Source organism: Takifugu rubripes, chromosome 3, assembly GCF_901000725.2.
Source record: "Takifugu rubripes chromosome 3, fTakRub1.2, whole genome shotgun sequence".
In the NCBI taxonomy this organism is placed as follows: Eukaryota; Metazoa; Chordata; class Actinopteri; order Tetraodontiformes; family Tetraodontidae; genus Takifugu; species Takifugu rubripes.
The window spans coordinates 5,835,796-5,853,485 of record NC_042287.1 but is presented as its reverse complement, the minus strand read 5'-3'; the positions used below and the strand labels follow the sequence as shown (position 1 = coordinate 5,853,485).

Sequence of the window (17,690 nt, the reverse complement as noted above, 5' to 3'; positions counted from 1 at the left end):
GCATCTATAGCAACATTCTTGAGGGGCAACACTCACACGCAACATTTGGTTTTGTTGTGTGTCGCAGTATAATAGCTTCCGCACATGTTACGTAGCAGGCGTGATTGAATAGTTTAGATAAGAATGAAATGACAATCATAATTGAGCAAGAAAAACTCACCTCAGAATTTAACGCGAACAAAACGTAAATAAGACCACAGACGTGTTTAAATGACTCCAACACTGCGCTGCTTGTTAGCCCACCTCGTTGCAGTTAACACTTCCTGCTTCCGGTGTTTAGTGCCAGCTCATCCCCTGCTGCAGATATGATTGGATGATGGATGCCGGGGGCGGGGTCAAAGCGGGAAGTCTGAAGAAGCAGTCTCACGCATACGTACGTTACCTTTCTTAGCACTTTACTATTCCCTCAATGGAATATTTTTTTGTGGCAGAAACACGTCAAATAAATGATTTAAAACAGCAATTAATTTCAAGCTGATGCTGAAGCTCAAACGTTTCAGGAAAATGAGGTCAGAATTCTGCTTTGAGATGACCAGCAGGGGGAGACACAGACGGGCTGTACGAAGACCCGAGCATCATACAGTATATTGGAGCAGCATTTTTCATAGGTGGAGAAATCTGCTGCATGTGTGAATACAGATTATGGTCTGAGATCACACATTGATAATTGTTCCACCTTTCTGGTCTCTGAGCAAAGGAAAGACACTGAAAGACCTGAGGGCCTGATGGTGGTTTCATAATGGGCGAATGACAGATTAGTAGATAAAAGTGCAGTCCTGAAAAACAGGGTTGCAGACAGATAAATAAGTTATTGCAGAGAAGAAACGTGTTACCTGGTGGTAAGAGAGCAGACATGTTCATCTGTGATGGTTGGGCTGCATCTTCAGGCCCCACAGCATCAAAAAACCTCTATTTTCGCTTGTGTTAAGGTAACCAAACTACTCCCTACTGCAGAGTAATTTTAGCACACTATAATGATGCTTTAAAGGGAAAGTGCTAGAGTATTTTAGCAGAGTGCCCCCTCAACCAATGCCTCTTACAGACTTTCCTAACCCTGATCTCAGCACTAAGCTCATCCACATCTACAAAGACTCTTCATGTACTTTTCGCAGTGTGCTCGCATCTACTGGAAACCCAGGAAACCTGATAATAAACCATGACGGTTGCAGGCTGGATGGGTTTGTTCCTCTCCTCCTTCTGTTCTTCCCTTCATCACTCTCAACATTTGCATTTGTCAGTAAACATGAAGAGAGTAGGCTTTCTGTGGTTGTGGCATGTTTTGAGATATTCAATTTAAAGGCCAAAGCAGGTAATTGTTTTTTTTTCTCAAGACTTTGACATTTTTGGTTTTCAATCACACAACTGAATACCATAAGATTTTAAAGTTAGCCACGTTTGACTGTTGTGATGATCTTTTCCTTTCTTTTTCAAACAGAATTATTTTTCAGACTCATCATTGGTTGGAGCATTAATCCACCCTCCTGTGTATGTGTGTTGTTATCAGCGCTGTGCAGGCCCACTGATCCTGGCAGAGCTGAGTCGGTTCATGCAGGGGGTAATGTGTCCTTCTGCTGGGGGAGAGACAGACAGACAGAATGTGTGTGTGTGCCCGAGATTCAGTCATGCTGCATGGATAAAATGATTAGCAGCCACGAGGAAAAGGAAGGAATGGACTTTAAAAAGCATAAAGAGATGAAGGAACAAAGAGGAGAAAAGGGGAGATGATAGAAACAAAGAATAAAAGATAAAGAGAGGGGAGAGGAGAGGAGAGGAGAGGAGAGGAGAGGAGAGGAGAGGAGAGGAGAGGAGAGGAGAGGAGAGGAGAGGAGAGGAGAGGAGATCCCAATGAAATGTACCAAGAACTCTCACTTGCAATCATAAGTGTCTGGACCACATCCATCTGTGGGACAGAGGAGACTAAAGTTGACGTCTTGGACTGCATGGACGCCCTCTGTCATCTCTACATGTTGTCAGAACAAGTCCACCATGATCTGATTAAGTTCTCAACGCTGTGAAAGATGAAACCTGTATTGTTGTGTTGTTTTATTATGCTTGCTTTGCTAGGGTCAGTGTGCTGTTGCAGTAGCCTTGCTCTCGCACTCACACTCCTGTTACACACTCCTGTTACACACTCCTGTTACACACTCCTGGTACACACTCCTGTTACACACTCCTGTTACACACTCCTGTTACACACTCCTGGTACACACTACTGGTAAACGCTCCTGTGTGGAGCTGAACTTGTGCAGAAGATACTTTTAGAACGGCAAATCAGAAGCAACAGAACATCAAGATCATCTGTCTGATTGATGGATCAAAGAGGGAACTAAATGAGCTCTCAGAACCTTCTAGATGTCTACCTGGATGGACCCAGCCCTTATTATGAAAGATCCCTGTTCCTCAGGCGAAGGAACCGATCTGGCCAAAACGTTTGTTCACTCCTCCAAACAGATGACCTAAGCTCCTGGCTGTGAGGAGGCTCGAAACGTTCATTAAAAGAGTAAAGCTGGGCTGCTAATGGAGCAGGTCCTCATGGAGTAGCGTTGAAGACCGGAGCCTGTGCTTGATTCGGCTATATTTGGCCATAGATTTGCCGAATGCACCGCAGGTTTATTGTCTGGTCCAACACAACCATCAATGTATCGCTTCATTTAGCACGAGGTGAGGAAACATCTGCTTCAACGCTCTCGTAGCTTTATTTTTTTATCTTCATCCTTTTTCTGATATCTGGAGAGATCTAAGCCAGACAAAACAACAGCCCAGCCTATAAGGCAGTGGTTCCCAATGGCCGGGTTGCGACCCAAAAGTGGGTCATGGACGTGGTCTGAATGGGTCCCCGACAGCTGGCGAAAGATTAAATAATAATTAATATGCATCGGCTGTTGGGCAAGTCTTTTATTTTGAAAAAATGACTTATTTTAAGAGGCACGCATCTGACACGTGCCACCATCGAGGCGCTAGCCATGGTAACCACTATTTGATCGATGCTCACTGGGGACAGAAAGGAGGGTGAGAGTTTTCCTGTAACTTCTGCACTATTAAAGTGTTGGATAGTACAAGAGAGTGATTGTCAACGCAAAGGCCATTGAGGTGTAGAGGAGCGTGCACGGACGCCAGCGCCAGGTCACCGCCATTACCTGTGTGTCAGCGAGTGAACAGACTGACCAGCCATCATTCATTAAACATGACCCACACCCGTGAGTGGCTCACATCCACTCATAAATGATGCAGGAGCCGCTGGGCTGTTGCTAGGTGGCGTCCCCTCGCTGACGCACGCCACAGCCGCCACAACAGTTTAAAAAAAAGACTCTTTTCCTGTATCATCAGTAAATTCTATGTCTGTGTTGTTGGTTTATTGCTGCACTCTCCCAGTAAAGCGCTGGGATGGCCGGCAGCAGATGTGGACGTTTCCACGCCCTTATTATCGTCCATAAGTGAATATACGTGAGGCCAGGTCAGCACTTAATTCATTTGATGCGGTGCAGTTTACTCCCAACAAGATTAAACTGAAATCTGGTTTCATTTCATATCAGATGGGTCCAAATCTGGGCAACAGCGTAACTTCTCTTCTTGTCTGGACAGTTTTTCTGGACGAAGAGGCCATTTTCCCCCTCCATCGCAGTGTCCCAGCGGACAGTCTGAGCACCTTACCCCATAAAATATGGATGATACATCATCAGGGTGTTGTGGTTTATAAATAATTACATTTACCGCGATGGATTTTAGTAGGATACTTCTTAAATCAACGGATACGTTCTCTGTGAATACCGGAATGTTGCTGCTACCATTCATGTCCTCATGAGTAAAAGTGCTCCAAATATGCCTGATTATGAGGCACAGACCATGTAAAACCATTTCTGAACAATTGATGGGGACTTTTTAAAAAGCAGAAGTACTTCAAATCATGTTTAGTCCTGATTTGATAAGACAAATGCAAATGGGTGTACGATGGACCTGATGGCCTGTTGGGAACTGGGCCGAGAAGTGGAGGGTTCTTGGTTCGAGCCCCAGTGTGGACAAAATTTGACAGGTGTTTCGGGCAGTAGGGGGCAGTAGGGGGCAGCAGGGGGTGGTACCAGGACTGCCGAGTTACCCTTGAGCAGGGAACCGAACCTGAAAATGCTCCCATTGGGCTCTGCGATGAACTGGCAACTCATCCAGGGGTGGACCTGCCTTCACCCTCATGTGACCCCATAAGGGATAAAGTGGTTAAGAAGACGAGGCGAGACGAGATGAGAGGCCAAACGTCTTCAAGGACCCAAGCGGAGGCTTGTCCCCTTTGACTCAGGCACTTAAAATAATGGAGAGAGGACATTTCCCAGAGTTTATTACTGATAAAAGTAGTAAATATTTCAGGTTCAGCCAAAATGACTCAAAACATAAGTCACTTTGTAATATCTTTAGAAACTTTCAATGTCACTAATGTTGGTGAAGGTTACCAAAAGCCCCTAGAACGTTGAGTTTAACATGAAATATATTGTTTCAAACTATTTTCTTTTAAATAGGATGACGAGTTAAACAGCATGACTGCCAACAACAGCGTTAGAGGAACAGTTTACAAGCTGGTCATAGCGCTTGTTAGCCTTCCGTGCTCATCAGCTTCCATTTAAAGAGGAAATTGAATTTACATGTCCTGAGCTACTGGAACCCAGCATCTAATAGGAGACCTATGGATTTAATGTATTTTCCTCATGAACCCAAGACAGCAAAGACTTTGTCCAAGCAGCATTTCCTGTATGTTGGTTCACGTGTGCCACAACGTTTGCTCTGACGGGACGGAGCAGTGGGAGCTACTAAGACCAGATCTTTGTGATGGGGGCCAGAAAGTGGAAGAAATCCAAATTCATCACTTTAGCAGGTCTGGCTGGCTCTGCGCCAGGTTAACCCCGAGAATAAAAAATGAACAAAAACGTAAATTCTGGGAATGCAAGTGATTAACGGCGACTGAGATCCTGTCTGGGGTAAAAAACACGATGTTCGGACAACCCAAAGGAAGGCAGGTTTTAACCCCTGCATTCGTTTATGTGATTATTAAAAATAAAGGGTTCAAATTTAAATTTTTTTTGCAAACAGTTAGAGAACTGAAAGAGTGCTTTAACCTAACAACTTCCAGTCTTGGAGTGTATCGTGGGACAGGATCTGCAGATCTAGTTTTGGGGAGTTTTCCCAGTCTTCTCTGCAGGACCTCTGGGGTGGGGGGTCAGGGTCCGGCTCAGGTCCCTCCACACGTGGGACTGGGTTCAGGTCAGGGCTTCGAGTCCCTCTTGTTGGCAGGTGGGTCGAAGGTTCTACCAGGACTGGAACAGGGCAGCTGAGGAACCTTCACAGACTCTTGAGCATCCAGAACGTTCCGTCTGGTGTCCACCAGAGAAGGTCTGTCCATCAGGCGGTCCTGCAGATGCTTTCTTCCCGTCTGCGTCTCCGTCTGGATCCCCCCCGCCCCCCCCCCCGACTGCATTGCGCACGTGGCCACTCTCTCAAATTAATCATTAATCATGGACAGTAAAAAGTGATGAGTCATGATCTTCCCATGATGTACTGCTGTATAATCACACACATGCGCAGGGTCGTGCACGCTGTAACCTACGCTACATAGATTTGACGAGAGCGAGTCTTTAGCTGTATGACAGACTCCGGAATCAGTTTTTTCACATCTCAGTAGCTAAAAGCCCTTTTTCAGGTTTAGAACTTTTTATTTGCCATAATTTAAGAGATCCACAGATCAGGTCCAGGTTTAAATCTCGAATGTTTTCTTTACCCGACTAACCCAGTATTTCACACCTTAATCAAAGCAACGTCTAGATTTATAGGCATGATAATAATTCTAAACCCCAAATGTTTGTACCGCTTCTGCCCCCATTATTTGCCCACCACTATGTTGGGACGGGAAGTTTCCAACAGAATAGGTGAGAACGAGACCGCAGCCTCTTCATTTCTGGACTCATATTGTGCTCGTTTATGGTGCCGGCCCGGTTTTGGGAAACCACAACGCGTGCAGAAAGGTGACGTCAGCAAGAGTCAAAAAAAGAGACCAGCAGACAGAAGTCAGCATTTCCATTACACTTTAGTGAAATCACACAAATATACAAACTCAGCAGAAGGCAATGGCCATGGTAGAAAAGTTGACACAGGCTATTGGATGAATCTTTCATCATCATTATTACATTGAAAATGAAAACAAGGCAATGGCAAATGGTATCAAAAAATGGGCCCTGACTACATCCTGAAAGCGGCGGATGAAGACAATGGCTGTCGTTACGTTTTGCAGTAAACATTACTCCTTCCAGGCAAAGTGAATCCATGGTGACGCTGAGGTGCAGCGGCAGACCACCAGGCTTCATGGCGGCAGGGGGGGGGGGGCGGGGGGCGAGCCCACCGTGATGTCACGAGGCTTCACCCTCAGGCCGCAACGCTCACGCTCGCCATCATAGACGCCTGATGATTGAAAGGATTCCGGTTGGGGTCAGGAAGGAGCCCGCGTGGAGCGCGACACCAGTGGCGCGTGACATCACGGCGGCCCCGTTCCCGCGTCACGTTGGGGACGCGAAGCCTTGCGGTGCAACGGCCGACACTCCGCCTGAACGGACAATCACATCCTGATCTAAGACACAAGATTCAGCGTGTGGTGCTTCTCAAAAGGATGAAAGGACGCGACTTTGACAGATGCGGCTGGGGTTTGAAGCCCAAGACATGGTTCAGAAAAGTGCTTACATCAAAAGGTCATTTCCTGATGCTGCAGCAGCCCAGAAGCACCAGCTCTTGATAATATTTGCAATTATATAATAACAGTAACCATATCGTGGTACAATAAAGACATCAAACTCCCCATTCAAGCAATGCGGAGAGCCTAGAGATTTACTGTTGCTATGATACAATAACCCACCGGGATCGGCTGTGGGCTGGATCAAACAGACATCTGCAGGAGTTTGGGGAAGTTTCTGCGTCACTTCTTCTGAGAGAAAGCGACTCTAGAAGTTCAAAGGTTACCAAAACGTATACTTTTAGAAAAAAAAAAGAGGACAAAATCTTTATTCACAGCTCGCTTCTATACACAATATCAAAGTTAAAATCAACTGTCAATCAAAAGTGATTTGCTTGGATCACTATACATTATATTTACCTTCAAGAAGCTATTAGATGACTTCAATTTGATACCAACTCCACTTTTAGCACAACTGGTTGTGTTACACCCCCCCGGGGGAAAGAAGCCCCCTTTTCCCCCCCAACAGTCCCTGTAGACGACAGCGTTCCTCCTGATTGGTCCTCAGACTTGGGTGGGAAGGTAACCGACATGCTGGCCTGTTTCCCAACAAAAGGGGATTGTAAAAAATAATTAAAAAAAAGGACAAAACTGCTCAGGTTTGGAGCCAAAGCGCTCGCAATTACTCAAAGTTAAACCTCATGAATTTGGAATGGCACTTTGGAACAAATTGGGAGAATTTCACACAGTCAGTGGTCCTTACGCAGCTGGAAAAGCGATGTTTTCTAACCCGTTTCCTAAATGAAAATGCAAGCGTAGTTTTTATTTTGTTACAAAAGACGCAGAGCTCTTCTCCCTCTTCAGCGCTGTACAATGACTCGCGTAATAAATATATCTCATCCTAAAAAATAAATTAAAAACAATCCTAAAATCAGTAATCAATAAATATCTGACGTGGGAGGAGGAGAAGGGGAGCCAGCCGTGCCTGTGACGGAACACTGCAGCTAAACTGGGTTCTTCTCTACTGGGAGAAGATTCTGCCCCCCACCCCCCAACCAGTGTTCACAGGACGGATCAAAAACCACAGCAACAGACACACGGAAACCGTTTGCTACCTCCGTGGAAAACCATCGTTTTAAAAGCCTCTTTTCCCAGATCGAGTCGGCGTTCTCGGTTAGAATAGGTGATTTTAAAGGGCTTTTATTTTGAAAAGGCGCCCGTCCGTTTCTCATCACTCGTGGTCAGAATCAGCCCCCCCCCCGGCTCCCGCTCCCTGTCCTGTGGGCACGGTTCCCCACCTCTTGTCGCGGAACCTTCCGCTCCTTTGATGGATGCTGGTGCCTCCCTTGTTTCCCTGCCTGATTAGTATTCTCCTGCCTTCGTGCTCGCAGCATTCAGGTAACGTCTCCTTCCATTCCTGCTCTTTTTACTTTGGTATGTAAAATAAAATGTGACCTCTAGCAACCGATCCCCGTCTTCTCCTCCATTTCTTCATCTTTCTGTGTAACTCAGCCTCCTCCTCCTGTCTACAGCGGGCATTTCCTACACTAACCCTTTGGCTTCCTTACCTTCCTCCCTACCTGCCTCCTGACTCCTCAGCGTGCTGACAGACCCCTCTGCTCCTCAGTTCCCTCTCTTTTCACTGACAATTAGTTCTGATAACAATGGCAATGAAAACTCAATTAAAGGCTTCTTGGGTTTTCCTTAATTTGTCAATGGCGTTGAGAATAAAAGACATTAAAGAAAAGATACAGAAGACAAAAATCTGATGAGGCTGTAAAAGTGCTGAAGATACCAGGCAACTTCATTACACTGAGTGACTGATAAGGTTTTCAGCTGAGCAGCAGAGAGAAGCCGAGTTTCACCGGTTGGGTTCCCACTGCAGCAGCATCAGGATAAAACAGGCGGGATGAACGGCGGCTTCGGTACGTCACAGGCTTCCATCCCTGTTCTCTAAATAGCTCTTCAATCAGGACCGTCGCCCCTTTCTCCTCCCCGTCTTCGGGTCCTTTCTACCCCCCCCCAAATTTAAATGACAATGACACATCAGCAAGAAAACAAAAAAGGTGCTTTGAAGCTTTACGGCATCACAGAGAGCCAAAAGAGAGGGAGGCCCAGGCGGCGGCCCGCCCGTTCATCTACAGCAGAATTCCTGGAGTTCTGATGAAGCAGAGAAGGTGGAATTCAAATTCTCAGAGTCCCACAACAATTGTTCCTGACCCGAGGTGCAAATCAAATCCTCTCTGCTGCTGGGAGGGTCGACTGTGGTCGGAGGTGGCGTCTCTAAGCTGGCAGTGTAAAGCAGCCCCACTGTCCTTTACCATGGAGGAAAATGCATCCAGACGCATCCAAAGCCATGCAAGCAACCCTTTAACCCCCCCACCACACACGCCGGGCCCCCAGACGCACGAGCCTCGGGGTGCGCACCCTCTGGTCGGCAGCTGGAGGGTCCCAGCACACATGCCAGACGGATCCGGTCCGCTCCGAGAATGTGAGGATGCAGTCAGGCTTGGTTGCAGGTCTGACCCGCGACCCGGTCTCCTGGCTCTCGGTACCTCCAGACTTCATCTCAGCATAATGTTCAGCTTTATACAAGTTCAGCTCCGGACTCCGGTCAGATCAACAGAATGTCTTATTACACGCTTCATTTCGCTGTTTTTTTCTCCTTTTTATGTTCTTTTTTTTTTAATGATCATTACTTTTTTGTTTACAATTATGGCCACGAGTCTTAAAAGTTCAAAGTTCCTCTCCAGGATAAAACTGCATTTCAGGTAGCTTTTGATCCGGGATCGGTCCAGTTCTAATGTGTACTGGTCTGGCTTTTGCATGGCACTGGGCTTATAGCTCTGCACAGTATTTCCCCTGGGCACTGTTAGCATAGTGCGGTATTAGCATGGCTGTATGTGTATGTGCACGATCTGATGACTACGTGAACTGATGCTGGATCCAAAACCCCATTTTCCATCACGTCCTTCACCTTTCAGAGGTTCTTCACTTGGGAGAAAAAAGGAAAAAACAAACAGCTGCTTATTTACAGACCTCGGTGCCTTGGAATGTATTCAACATTTAAAAAAAAAAGTGGTTTGTTATTCACAACTTTGGGGAAATCCACAGTCTTGACTGGTCAGGCAGTACATTACTAAAGAGTCCTCCTCGCCACAGGTCTGGCTAATGGGGGGGGGGGGGGGGGCAAAGGATAGAAGATAGAAGCATAAAAAAGGAGGTACAATTGATAAAGGTTGGATGGAAAGAAAAAGAAAAAGAAATGCTGAGGAAAGCGGGTTTTTCTAGACACAGGTACTGGTCGGTCAATAGGCATCGGGCTCAGTGTGCTGTGGTCCAGAGTGATTGTCCAGGGAGGAAACACTGAGTGGTTCAGACACTTCAGGATAGTGATCTGGCCTGGCTGAGCGGTCGGGGATCCCGGTTTCACGGTAAGGTCGGATCGGCCTCCTCCTCTGTAAAAGCTCGGAACCGCCTCTGACGGGTTCTTTCATCACCGGAATGTCTCATGGCAAATCCTCATCCTTTCATCAGAGAATTGGGATTCAAATGGCAGCGACTGAAGACATCTGCAAAGTGGCCCTTTCTCACGGATAACTCCATATTTGGTTTGGAAACAGAACAAATATTTCTGTTCCAGGAACCTCCGGCCAGCAGAAAGCAGCAGCTTTGACTTAAAGATGACTTGTGCTGCTCTCTGAGGGTGAATTCGGACGTCACGAACAGCTTGGGTCCATCGTTGGGAGGCTCCAGCCGTCCGTCCGCGGCCACGCCGCTTCAGACGAATCCCTGATTACACCTGTGGTGAATTTCAATGAACGTTCTAGCCTACGGAGGCCCCCAGAAGGTCCCCCAACTTCGCCACGACTCCGCTGAAGGATGAACGTATGTGGGGAAAAAGAAAACGTCCCGTCCCGTCCAGTGGAAGGGAGGGTCCATCCAGTCATCCACCAAATCAAGCAAATCACGCTTGTCTCAAAGCTCAAGGCTGCGGTTTTCAGTTGGGCCCAACACTGAGATATTCAGCTGACTGTGCAAACAGATCAGGAAAAACAAAGATGTCACCGCGGCCCCCCTCCTCCAGCAATCTGCCCCCACCCACCCACCCCCCCCCATCCCATCGGTCCGTGAGTCTCTCCCCTCCTCTCAGCTGCTCCCAGACATCAGGTTGATGGCTTGTTCCAGTTTGTGCCTCAGTTTGTGTTTGCGACAGTAGCCGTCACGATCCAGGGCTGTCAGGATCTGAGGAAGAGGGGTGGGTGGGGGGGGGGGACATCTGATTTATAAATGACACAACAAACAAACACATCTCATTGACGCCATCCTGGAAGCTAATGGTCTTTTAGCTTTAGCTTTCTAACGAATGACTCGGCGGGTGGGGTGAGAGCCGTGAGGCTCCTCTGTCTCCCGTCCACGTGCAACTGCTGCCCCCCCCCCCTCACCTCTTCCTTGTACTTGTTGATGTAGAAGTAGAGCTCGCTGAGTGCGCTCAGTGTGTTGAACTCGTTGCCATGGAGACGGGACTGCTCCACCAAGTAGGCGTCCATGTCCTGATCACTGATGCTGGGCATTTTGGCAATATCCCTGTAATATCTGCCGCACATAAACACACGTCGCAGCTTTAACCTACAGAATCTCAGCGTCAACAAAGGCTTCTTCACATTGTGCGTTGCTGACAGTCAAACAGCAAGTAAGGGGGGCGTGGCCACACCGCCAGGAGAGCTCAGATCAAGGGTGTACGACTGATGTGCATGGATAACGTGAGCATGAGCCTGTCTGTCGCACAATCGGTGGACACGTGACGTAACCAGTCTCCACTGAGCCGTTCCCAGCGACGGCGGCAGGCCCACGGGCTGCCACCTGCTCATCGGGAGAATTCACCAATCGTACACCGACGACGGCTTCGGGAGCAATTGCTTTTGCTCAGGGACACTTTTCCCTGCAGGGGCACAGAATCAAACAGCTGCTTCTTCAAGCATTTCCCCCGTTTTCCCTCAGACCGGGAGCAGACATCTAATTCTTTGGACGGACTATTTTGTCTCATTTCAGGTTGTGTGACTTTCATATTGATTAAGTAGTTAGGATGGGATCAATCAACACTGCCTTTTGCAGATGCTAATACTGTTCGATGGGGAAAGAGAACGCGGGATATTGTCGGTACAGCGGCAACAGAAGGAGTTGGCTACCTTTCCACCCAGCTCTTATAGTTGGGGATGTCTTTCGCATACAGCAGCTTGTTGGACGGGGAGTCTTTGCCCAGCCGGTGCTCGGACGTGGAGCAGGAGTCCATGAAGGTCTGAGCAACTACTGACAGGCAGGCGTCAGTGATGCTGCTCTTGTGGATGTCGAACACAAACTGAGGATTCTTTATGACGTTCACCCAGAACCTGAGAGGAAGACTGTCGGGGATGCAGAGAGGACACGTCAGTGTAACGTTCCTGTCTTGTGACAGATGTCTCCGCTGTCTCACCAATTACTCTTCCAGGTGTGACGGACATCCGGGTCGCTGATCTGTCGTTTATCGGCTTGTTCATCCAGGAAGTCAAACATGTATTTGATAGCCAATGGGAGAGCAGATCCTCGGTGGGCGGTGCTAAACACCGTCTCAAAGAGGTCGTCCACAAACTTCTGCAGCGTCCCCTAAAGACAGCAGGAGGCAGAGTGCCGCATTTTAATGCGGGGGTGGGGGGGATGACACGCCTGTACCTACTTTTGGGACAGTTGCGTAAGTACCTTTGTAGCCAACAGTCTGGTCAGGTAGATCTCAGAAACCATTTTACTGCCTCGGTCTCCCTCTCTCTGATCACTATGTTCATGGTTCTTCACCAAATGCCACAGTTTAGTCCCTAAAACAGATATAGACTTAATACACACACTGTACAACTATTATTATTATTACCACCATTATTACAGTACCTGTCTCCTGGTCTGGGGTAATCATTGGTGCTCTGGACCTCAGACTGTCAGGACTGCTAGATGTTCTCAGTAATGATTCTGATGACACAAAAAGAAATTACATTTAGTGTGTTTGACTGTAAGTGTGAGTGTGTGTGTGTATGTGTGTGTGTGTGTGTGTGTGTGCGCGGTACCATATTTGCTCAATGATCTGGTGAAGGTGAAGGAATTGGCAATGTTGTAAGCAGAAACCTGCTTCTGGACCAGAGCGACCAGTGAGCCGTCCGTAACCTAGCAACACACGCAGCAACACTTGTGTTAATCAGTCGATCATTCAATCAGTGGGCCGAACATTCATTTCGCCGGCTTCTAATTCCGTTCTTATCTGAATACGATCAACACATTAGCGCAGGCCGCAGGAGCCACGAGTGCCTGAGAAAAGCCTGAAAGGTGGCAGGAAAGCTTTTAATGTGCAGACACAATGAGTCACCATAGCCATTCCTGCTCAGGGAACTCATCACCAAGACAAACGTTGGACACCCAAACCCCATTGTATGTGACTTGCTCACATACAGGTTTACAGGGGAAACCGGTGCTCTGCTGTGCACATTAAAAGCGAGCAGGTTTTGAGGTTAAGTCCAAAAATCACCTGGTAGTGCGCCAGCGTGTTCAGCCGCTTCCAGTCGCTCTCTATCTTGGTGGTGACGTCTTCGTCCTGGAGGATGATCCTGGTCAGGCGACCCTGACGCCACTCTGATGACACAAAGAGTCAGTGTGGTTCCCTGGACCATCCACAAAAGGTCCTCAACAGTGACAGCAAACATCTAATTCATCTTATGACGCTACATTTAAATGCAAACACAAAATTAAACTTTCCCTCCTGTTTGGGCGTCCTGCTTTCTGCATGTCTTCACCGGCTGCACTGTCCCCCCGTGAGAATAAGACCTCTGGTTTTTGCCGGATGGCAGCAACCTAGCACGATGTGGCGCAGGGCGGGGCAGAAACCATTTTATACTAGACTACACTATAAGCTGCTACTAGCACAGTTGTATGTGCAACAGCTCATTTTCAGGAGCTGAAGGCACAGCCAGTGTGTTTTGGAGGAGGACAGAGCGCACACTGGGGTATTTTTAGCCTTTATCAATTTAAAAAAAAAAAGAAAAAAGGTGCAGGCCAGGCCTCTGTGGAACAACATACAGAACTAAAATGGTCACATTTGTTTCATTTACTTAAAGTGCGTGCGTGTGTGCGTGGGGCGGGGTCAGCTGCTGCACGCATCATCGCAGCAGAAATGCTAATAAAGCAAATAAAGTAAAATGTCATGTTATGAAACACGCTAGGGGATTTCTTTTCCATTTGCTTTCACAGAGTTGTTATTGTATCTATATTTCAAACGCATAACGAGAACGGACATTATGTGATTTGAAGTTGGCATCATTAAACCATTGTAAGCTGGTCCAGATGGGTTTTTGTTAGCTAGTGTAAGAGTGCAGGTTTGCATAATACCGGTTATATCATAAGCATGTGAACCAATTGACGGCACTCGTTTAATTTGATACACCTTTTCTCTGTTTAATGAAAAGATTATGAATTGACTACTTTGATAACATTCGTGTCTGCAAACCATTTACTATTTTAAACTCAATAAACTCATGACATTTGACCGGAATTGCAATGGTTTGTTTTTCTTTCTTTTCCCAGCAGAAACCTGCAACCTCATCTACGTCTTATTGTTCACATCTCGAGTCTTCTGCTACTCTAATGATTTGGATCAAATCTGGGAAATGAGTCGCTGCGTCGTCAACAGCTGCCCTGTACTGTTATTATAACTATTACGCTCATCTCGGTGCTTCTGCGGGTCACTCTGATGATATAAAACTTGATGGCTGACAGTTGAACCCTGCTTATGACTAGTTTAAATGAGTGGCTCGGTGGGGACTGACGTCTCTGCTCCTCAGCACTTATTACTTTGCTGACTGTGCTCAGAAGGACATTAGCAGAGCGAGCTGGCAGCCCAATATTTTAGCTTTAGCTTCTTAGTGCAATGAAAAGTAGACCTGCTTGGCTGTAGTAGCTTTTAAGATTGAGAACACGTGGACGGCCAGGCCTCAGTGCTCAAACCCACATAAATCTGCGTACTGTGATTGTTTGTAGAAAGCCAGGGTGAGCGGAATAATGCTCCTTTCACAGGTAAACACCTACCAAGGTCCATGTCGTCCGCCTGGGGCCTCTGTGAGAAAGGGATCCCTTTGTAAACAGCATCTAGTAGTTTGTCTTTGACCTGAGTCACCGTGTCACAATTCAACACCTTCACCGGTACCTCCGTACCAGCCTCGCCCTCCGGAGGGATACACATCAGAGTCTGAGAGGGAGAGAAGCCTTCAGACTGCTGGCTACACTTAAAACATCAGCATGTGGCAAACTTAACAAAAGGAATACTGCTATTATTATGAACCAATCGAGTAAATGATGAATGAGCCACTAATGACAATGAAAACTAAATGAATGTGAGGATTTTACCAGCTGTTTGTAGTCAATTTGCTGTCTGATGAGTTTGTCTTCACTCAGAGAGTAGCGGGCCTCTCCGGTGATGGCATCGATTGGCCCCTTCTCCATCTGCTGCTTTATGGCACAGTAGAGCATGAAAAGGGGCTCACCTGCGCACTCCTGACAGAGACAGACAGACAGACAGACAGACTTCAATCCCTCCTTTTTCTACTTCATGTCATTCTAAAATGTCATCATCGGCACCCAGAATGAACCCGTCCCACTGAAGTCCCACCTGCAGCCCTGATTTGATTAGTCTCAGACTGAAGATGAACAGGAGGTGGATTATAGTGAGGAGGAGGGTGGAGATAATGTAGGGAACGAGAAAGGAAGCACGAGTTACCTTGAGGAATCTATGCAGGAGGAAGGTGAACCAGTTTGTGAGCATCTTCTCGGCAACAGATTCAGTCCTGAACACAGACACAGCGTATCGGTGGTCTAAATCATGCTGATTTTCTCAAACCAATGCAAACATTTTAGATCTTTCCAACACGATCCTGTCAGGAAGGGCTAATTCAACGGTTTGAGAGCCTTTTCCATGCATACAGACCTCCTCAGCAGCAGTTTGGGGTGGTTTCTGTTCTCTAAATTCTTCTCAATCAAATCAGCCAGCAGCTGTTTTAACACCACTGTTGCATATTCCATACGGCCCTGAGGAGACACACACAGCCAACATCACGCTCATCTCTTGCCCACGAGCAGCTTCCTCAGAAATGACATCTAACTGCAAGGATTCTGCAGATGGGCACGGGAACCCTTCATTAGCCAGTGCTTCTAATTAATCAGACCTCATCGGGTTGTTATGGATACCTGCAGAGCCGCCATTAGCAGCGAAGCGACGTTCCCTCGGTCCCTCATGGAGAATGACCTCTGAGCCTCCAGAGTGTGGATGAAGGTCAGCAGGAAGATCTTGTTGTTGAGCAGTTGGCTGAACAGACGCAGAGCCTTCTCCACATTAGCTGGAGACTGAAACGCACAAAGCGACGAGGCAACATTACTGTGGAAATATACTGCAGCTAGATTAAAACAGCGCCCATCATGCGCATAAAGATTTGAACATTTGAGATAGAAAACCGATTTTTTTTCCCACACATTAGAAACAAAAACTGATGTAAGAAATGTCCTGGACCACATGTTGCAAAAAAATAAAATAAACAAAAAATAAATTACACCGAGACCCTTCTGGTTATTCGGATCTAAGGGAATCAAATTCACCCAGTGTTGTGTCAGTGTCTCACGCCGTCCTGTTGGGATTCATTGAAGCTGCAAAGACCCTGGAGAGTGCAGATGGCTGCTCTCTTTCATTGCGCAGGCAGCGTTTAAAAGCAGTTCCCACTCTATCAGTAATGTGTTTGTTCTCCTGTGTTTGGACAATAAAGTGCCGTCTGTGCGATGCGCCTACATCCAGCTCTTTGAGGACGGGGTGTTCTTCTATCCCCGGGAACATGACTCTCATGGTGTAGGTACAATACTCCAGGAAAGGAATCTTCACTCCGTCCATGTCGTTGGTGAGTTCCTGGATGTCCGTCTGCAGCTCTGCAAAGGCTGGAAGACGGCACAACAGTGTGTTATGTCACAGCGACGATGCGATTTCTGTCTTTTTCTGCCGCGGCGTTCTCGGTCACCGTGGCACCAACGTACCCTCCTTGCACTCCAGCGCCACTCGGCTCTCCAAGTTGTCCATCTGCAGCTGTAATCTCTTCAGGGTGCGATCGGCATCGCGGGTCTTGCGCTTGTAGGCGATCAGCACGGCGATGATGGCGATGAACAGCACGCCGCCACCTGCTCCGATGCCGATGATGGCAGGCAGAGTCAAGGCGCTGTCGGAGTAGATGTGAAGCATACCTGGAGAATACTCCAGCCCACCAACTAGGATCTAAAGAGAGACGCACAGGCTTTGACAAACCAATAAATGCGCAGACGCCAGTGATAAATAATCAATGAACCAACCGCGGCTACGCTAATGACTTTTATTTTTAGAGACGCCCTCTCAGCTTCCTGCTTCTCCTCTTCTCTACCTAATTTCTTTCTGCTCCACAGGAGCGTGGCTCACCAGGACACGGTGCTCTCCGGTGAGATCTGGAGAGTCGCACAGCAGTTGGCTCTCCGACACAGTGAGCAGACAGGGGGACTCTCCGATCAGCACGGTGTAGTTCAAGCGGTTGTTACCGGGAGCAGGAGGGATCAGGTTTTTACCCTGAAACCGGAGACGGATGTCACACTCAAATCTTGTAACGACAGCAACAAGCCCGATCTAAAACGCGGGACTCCAGGTGGGTTTTGTTTTGGCAGAGGGAGAAAAGGTCAGCTTTTTTTGTAAGCCTCCAAAAACTGACACAAGCTGACGACGCTGTAACTGCAGCACTTCATTCTCTTTTAATTGGAGAATCAAAAAGTGTAAAAACAGAAAGACAACAGAAGATTATAGTGTCACAGCAAATTAAATAAGCCTATCATGATAGCTAACAGCACCACGGTTTTGTGTAAAACAGCCAAACCTGTCGGTACCGTCTCCTCTCAATACTTCTGATAGGCCTAATTTAGT

The 17,690-nt window shown here is 47.3% G+C and overlaps 2 protein-coding genes across 4 annotated transcripts in view; both read right to left on the bottom strand.

The window, feature by feature from the left end:
* Positions 1-315, bottom strand: part of bcap31 (B cell receptor associated protein 31) — a 9,539-nt gene extending 9,224 nt beyond the window's left edge. For both annotated transcript variants that reach the window (XR_003887909.1, XM_029834062.1), the window contains exon 1: positions 161-315. The gene's annotated coding sequence lies outside the window, so the exon portion shown is untranslated. The remainder of the gene's footprint in view (positions 1-160) is intronic.
* Positions 316-6,045: 5,730 nt separating this feature from the next.
* The window catches only part of plxna3 (plexin A3), a 54,894-nt gene continuing 43,249 nt past the window's right edge, over positions 6,046-17,690 (bottom strand). For both annotated transcript variants that reach the window (XM_003963049.3, XM_011621828.2), the window contains exons 23-38: positions 17,199-17,342; positions 16,787-17,021; positions 16,548-16,690; positions 15,956-16,111; positions 15,696-15,796; positions 15,489-15,555; positions 15,119-15,265; positions 14,801-14,960; positions 13,248-13,351; positions 12,793-12,889; positions 12,620-12,697; positions 12,437-12,549; positions 12,174-12,343; positions 11,890-12,102; positions 11,146-11,296; positions 6,046-10,945 (exon numbers count right to left, since the gene is read on the bottom strand). In XM_003963049.3, the coding sequence (XP_003963098.2) occupies positions 10,850-10,945; positions 11,146-11,296; positions 11,890-12,102; positions 12,174-12,343; positions 12,437-12,549; positions 12,620-12,697; positions 12,793-12,889; positions 13,248-13,351; positions 14,801-14,960; positions 15,119-15,265; positions 15,489-15,555; positions 15,696-15,796; positions 15,956-16,111; positions 16,548-16,690; positions 16,787-17,021; positions 17,199-17,342 (2,175 nt within the window). In that variant the 3' untranslated portion in view covers positions 6,046-10,849. The remainder of the gene's footprint in view (positions 10,946-11,145; positions 11,297-11,889; positions 12,103-12,173; positions 12,344-12,436; positions 12,550-12,619; positions 12,698-12,792; positions 12,890-13,247; positions 13,352-14,800; positions 14,961-15,118; positions 15,266-15,488; positions 15,556-15,695; positions 15,797-15,955; positions 16,112-16,547; positions 16,691-16,786; positions 17,022-17,198; positions 17,343-17,690) is intronic.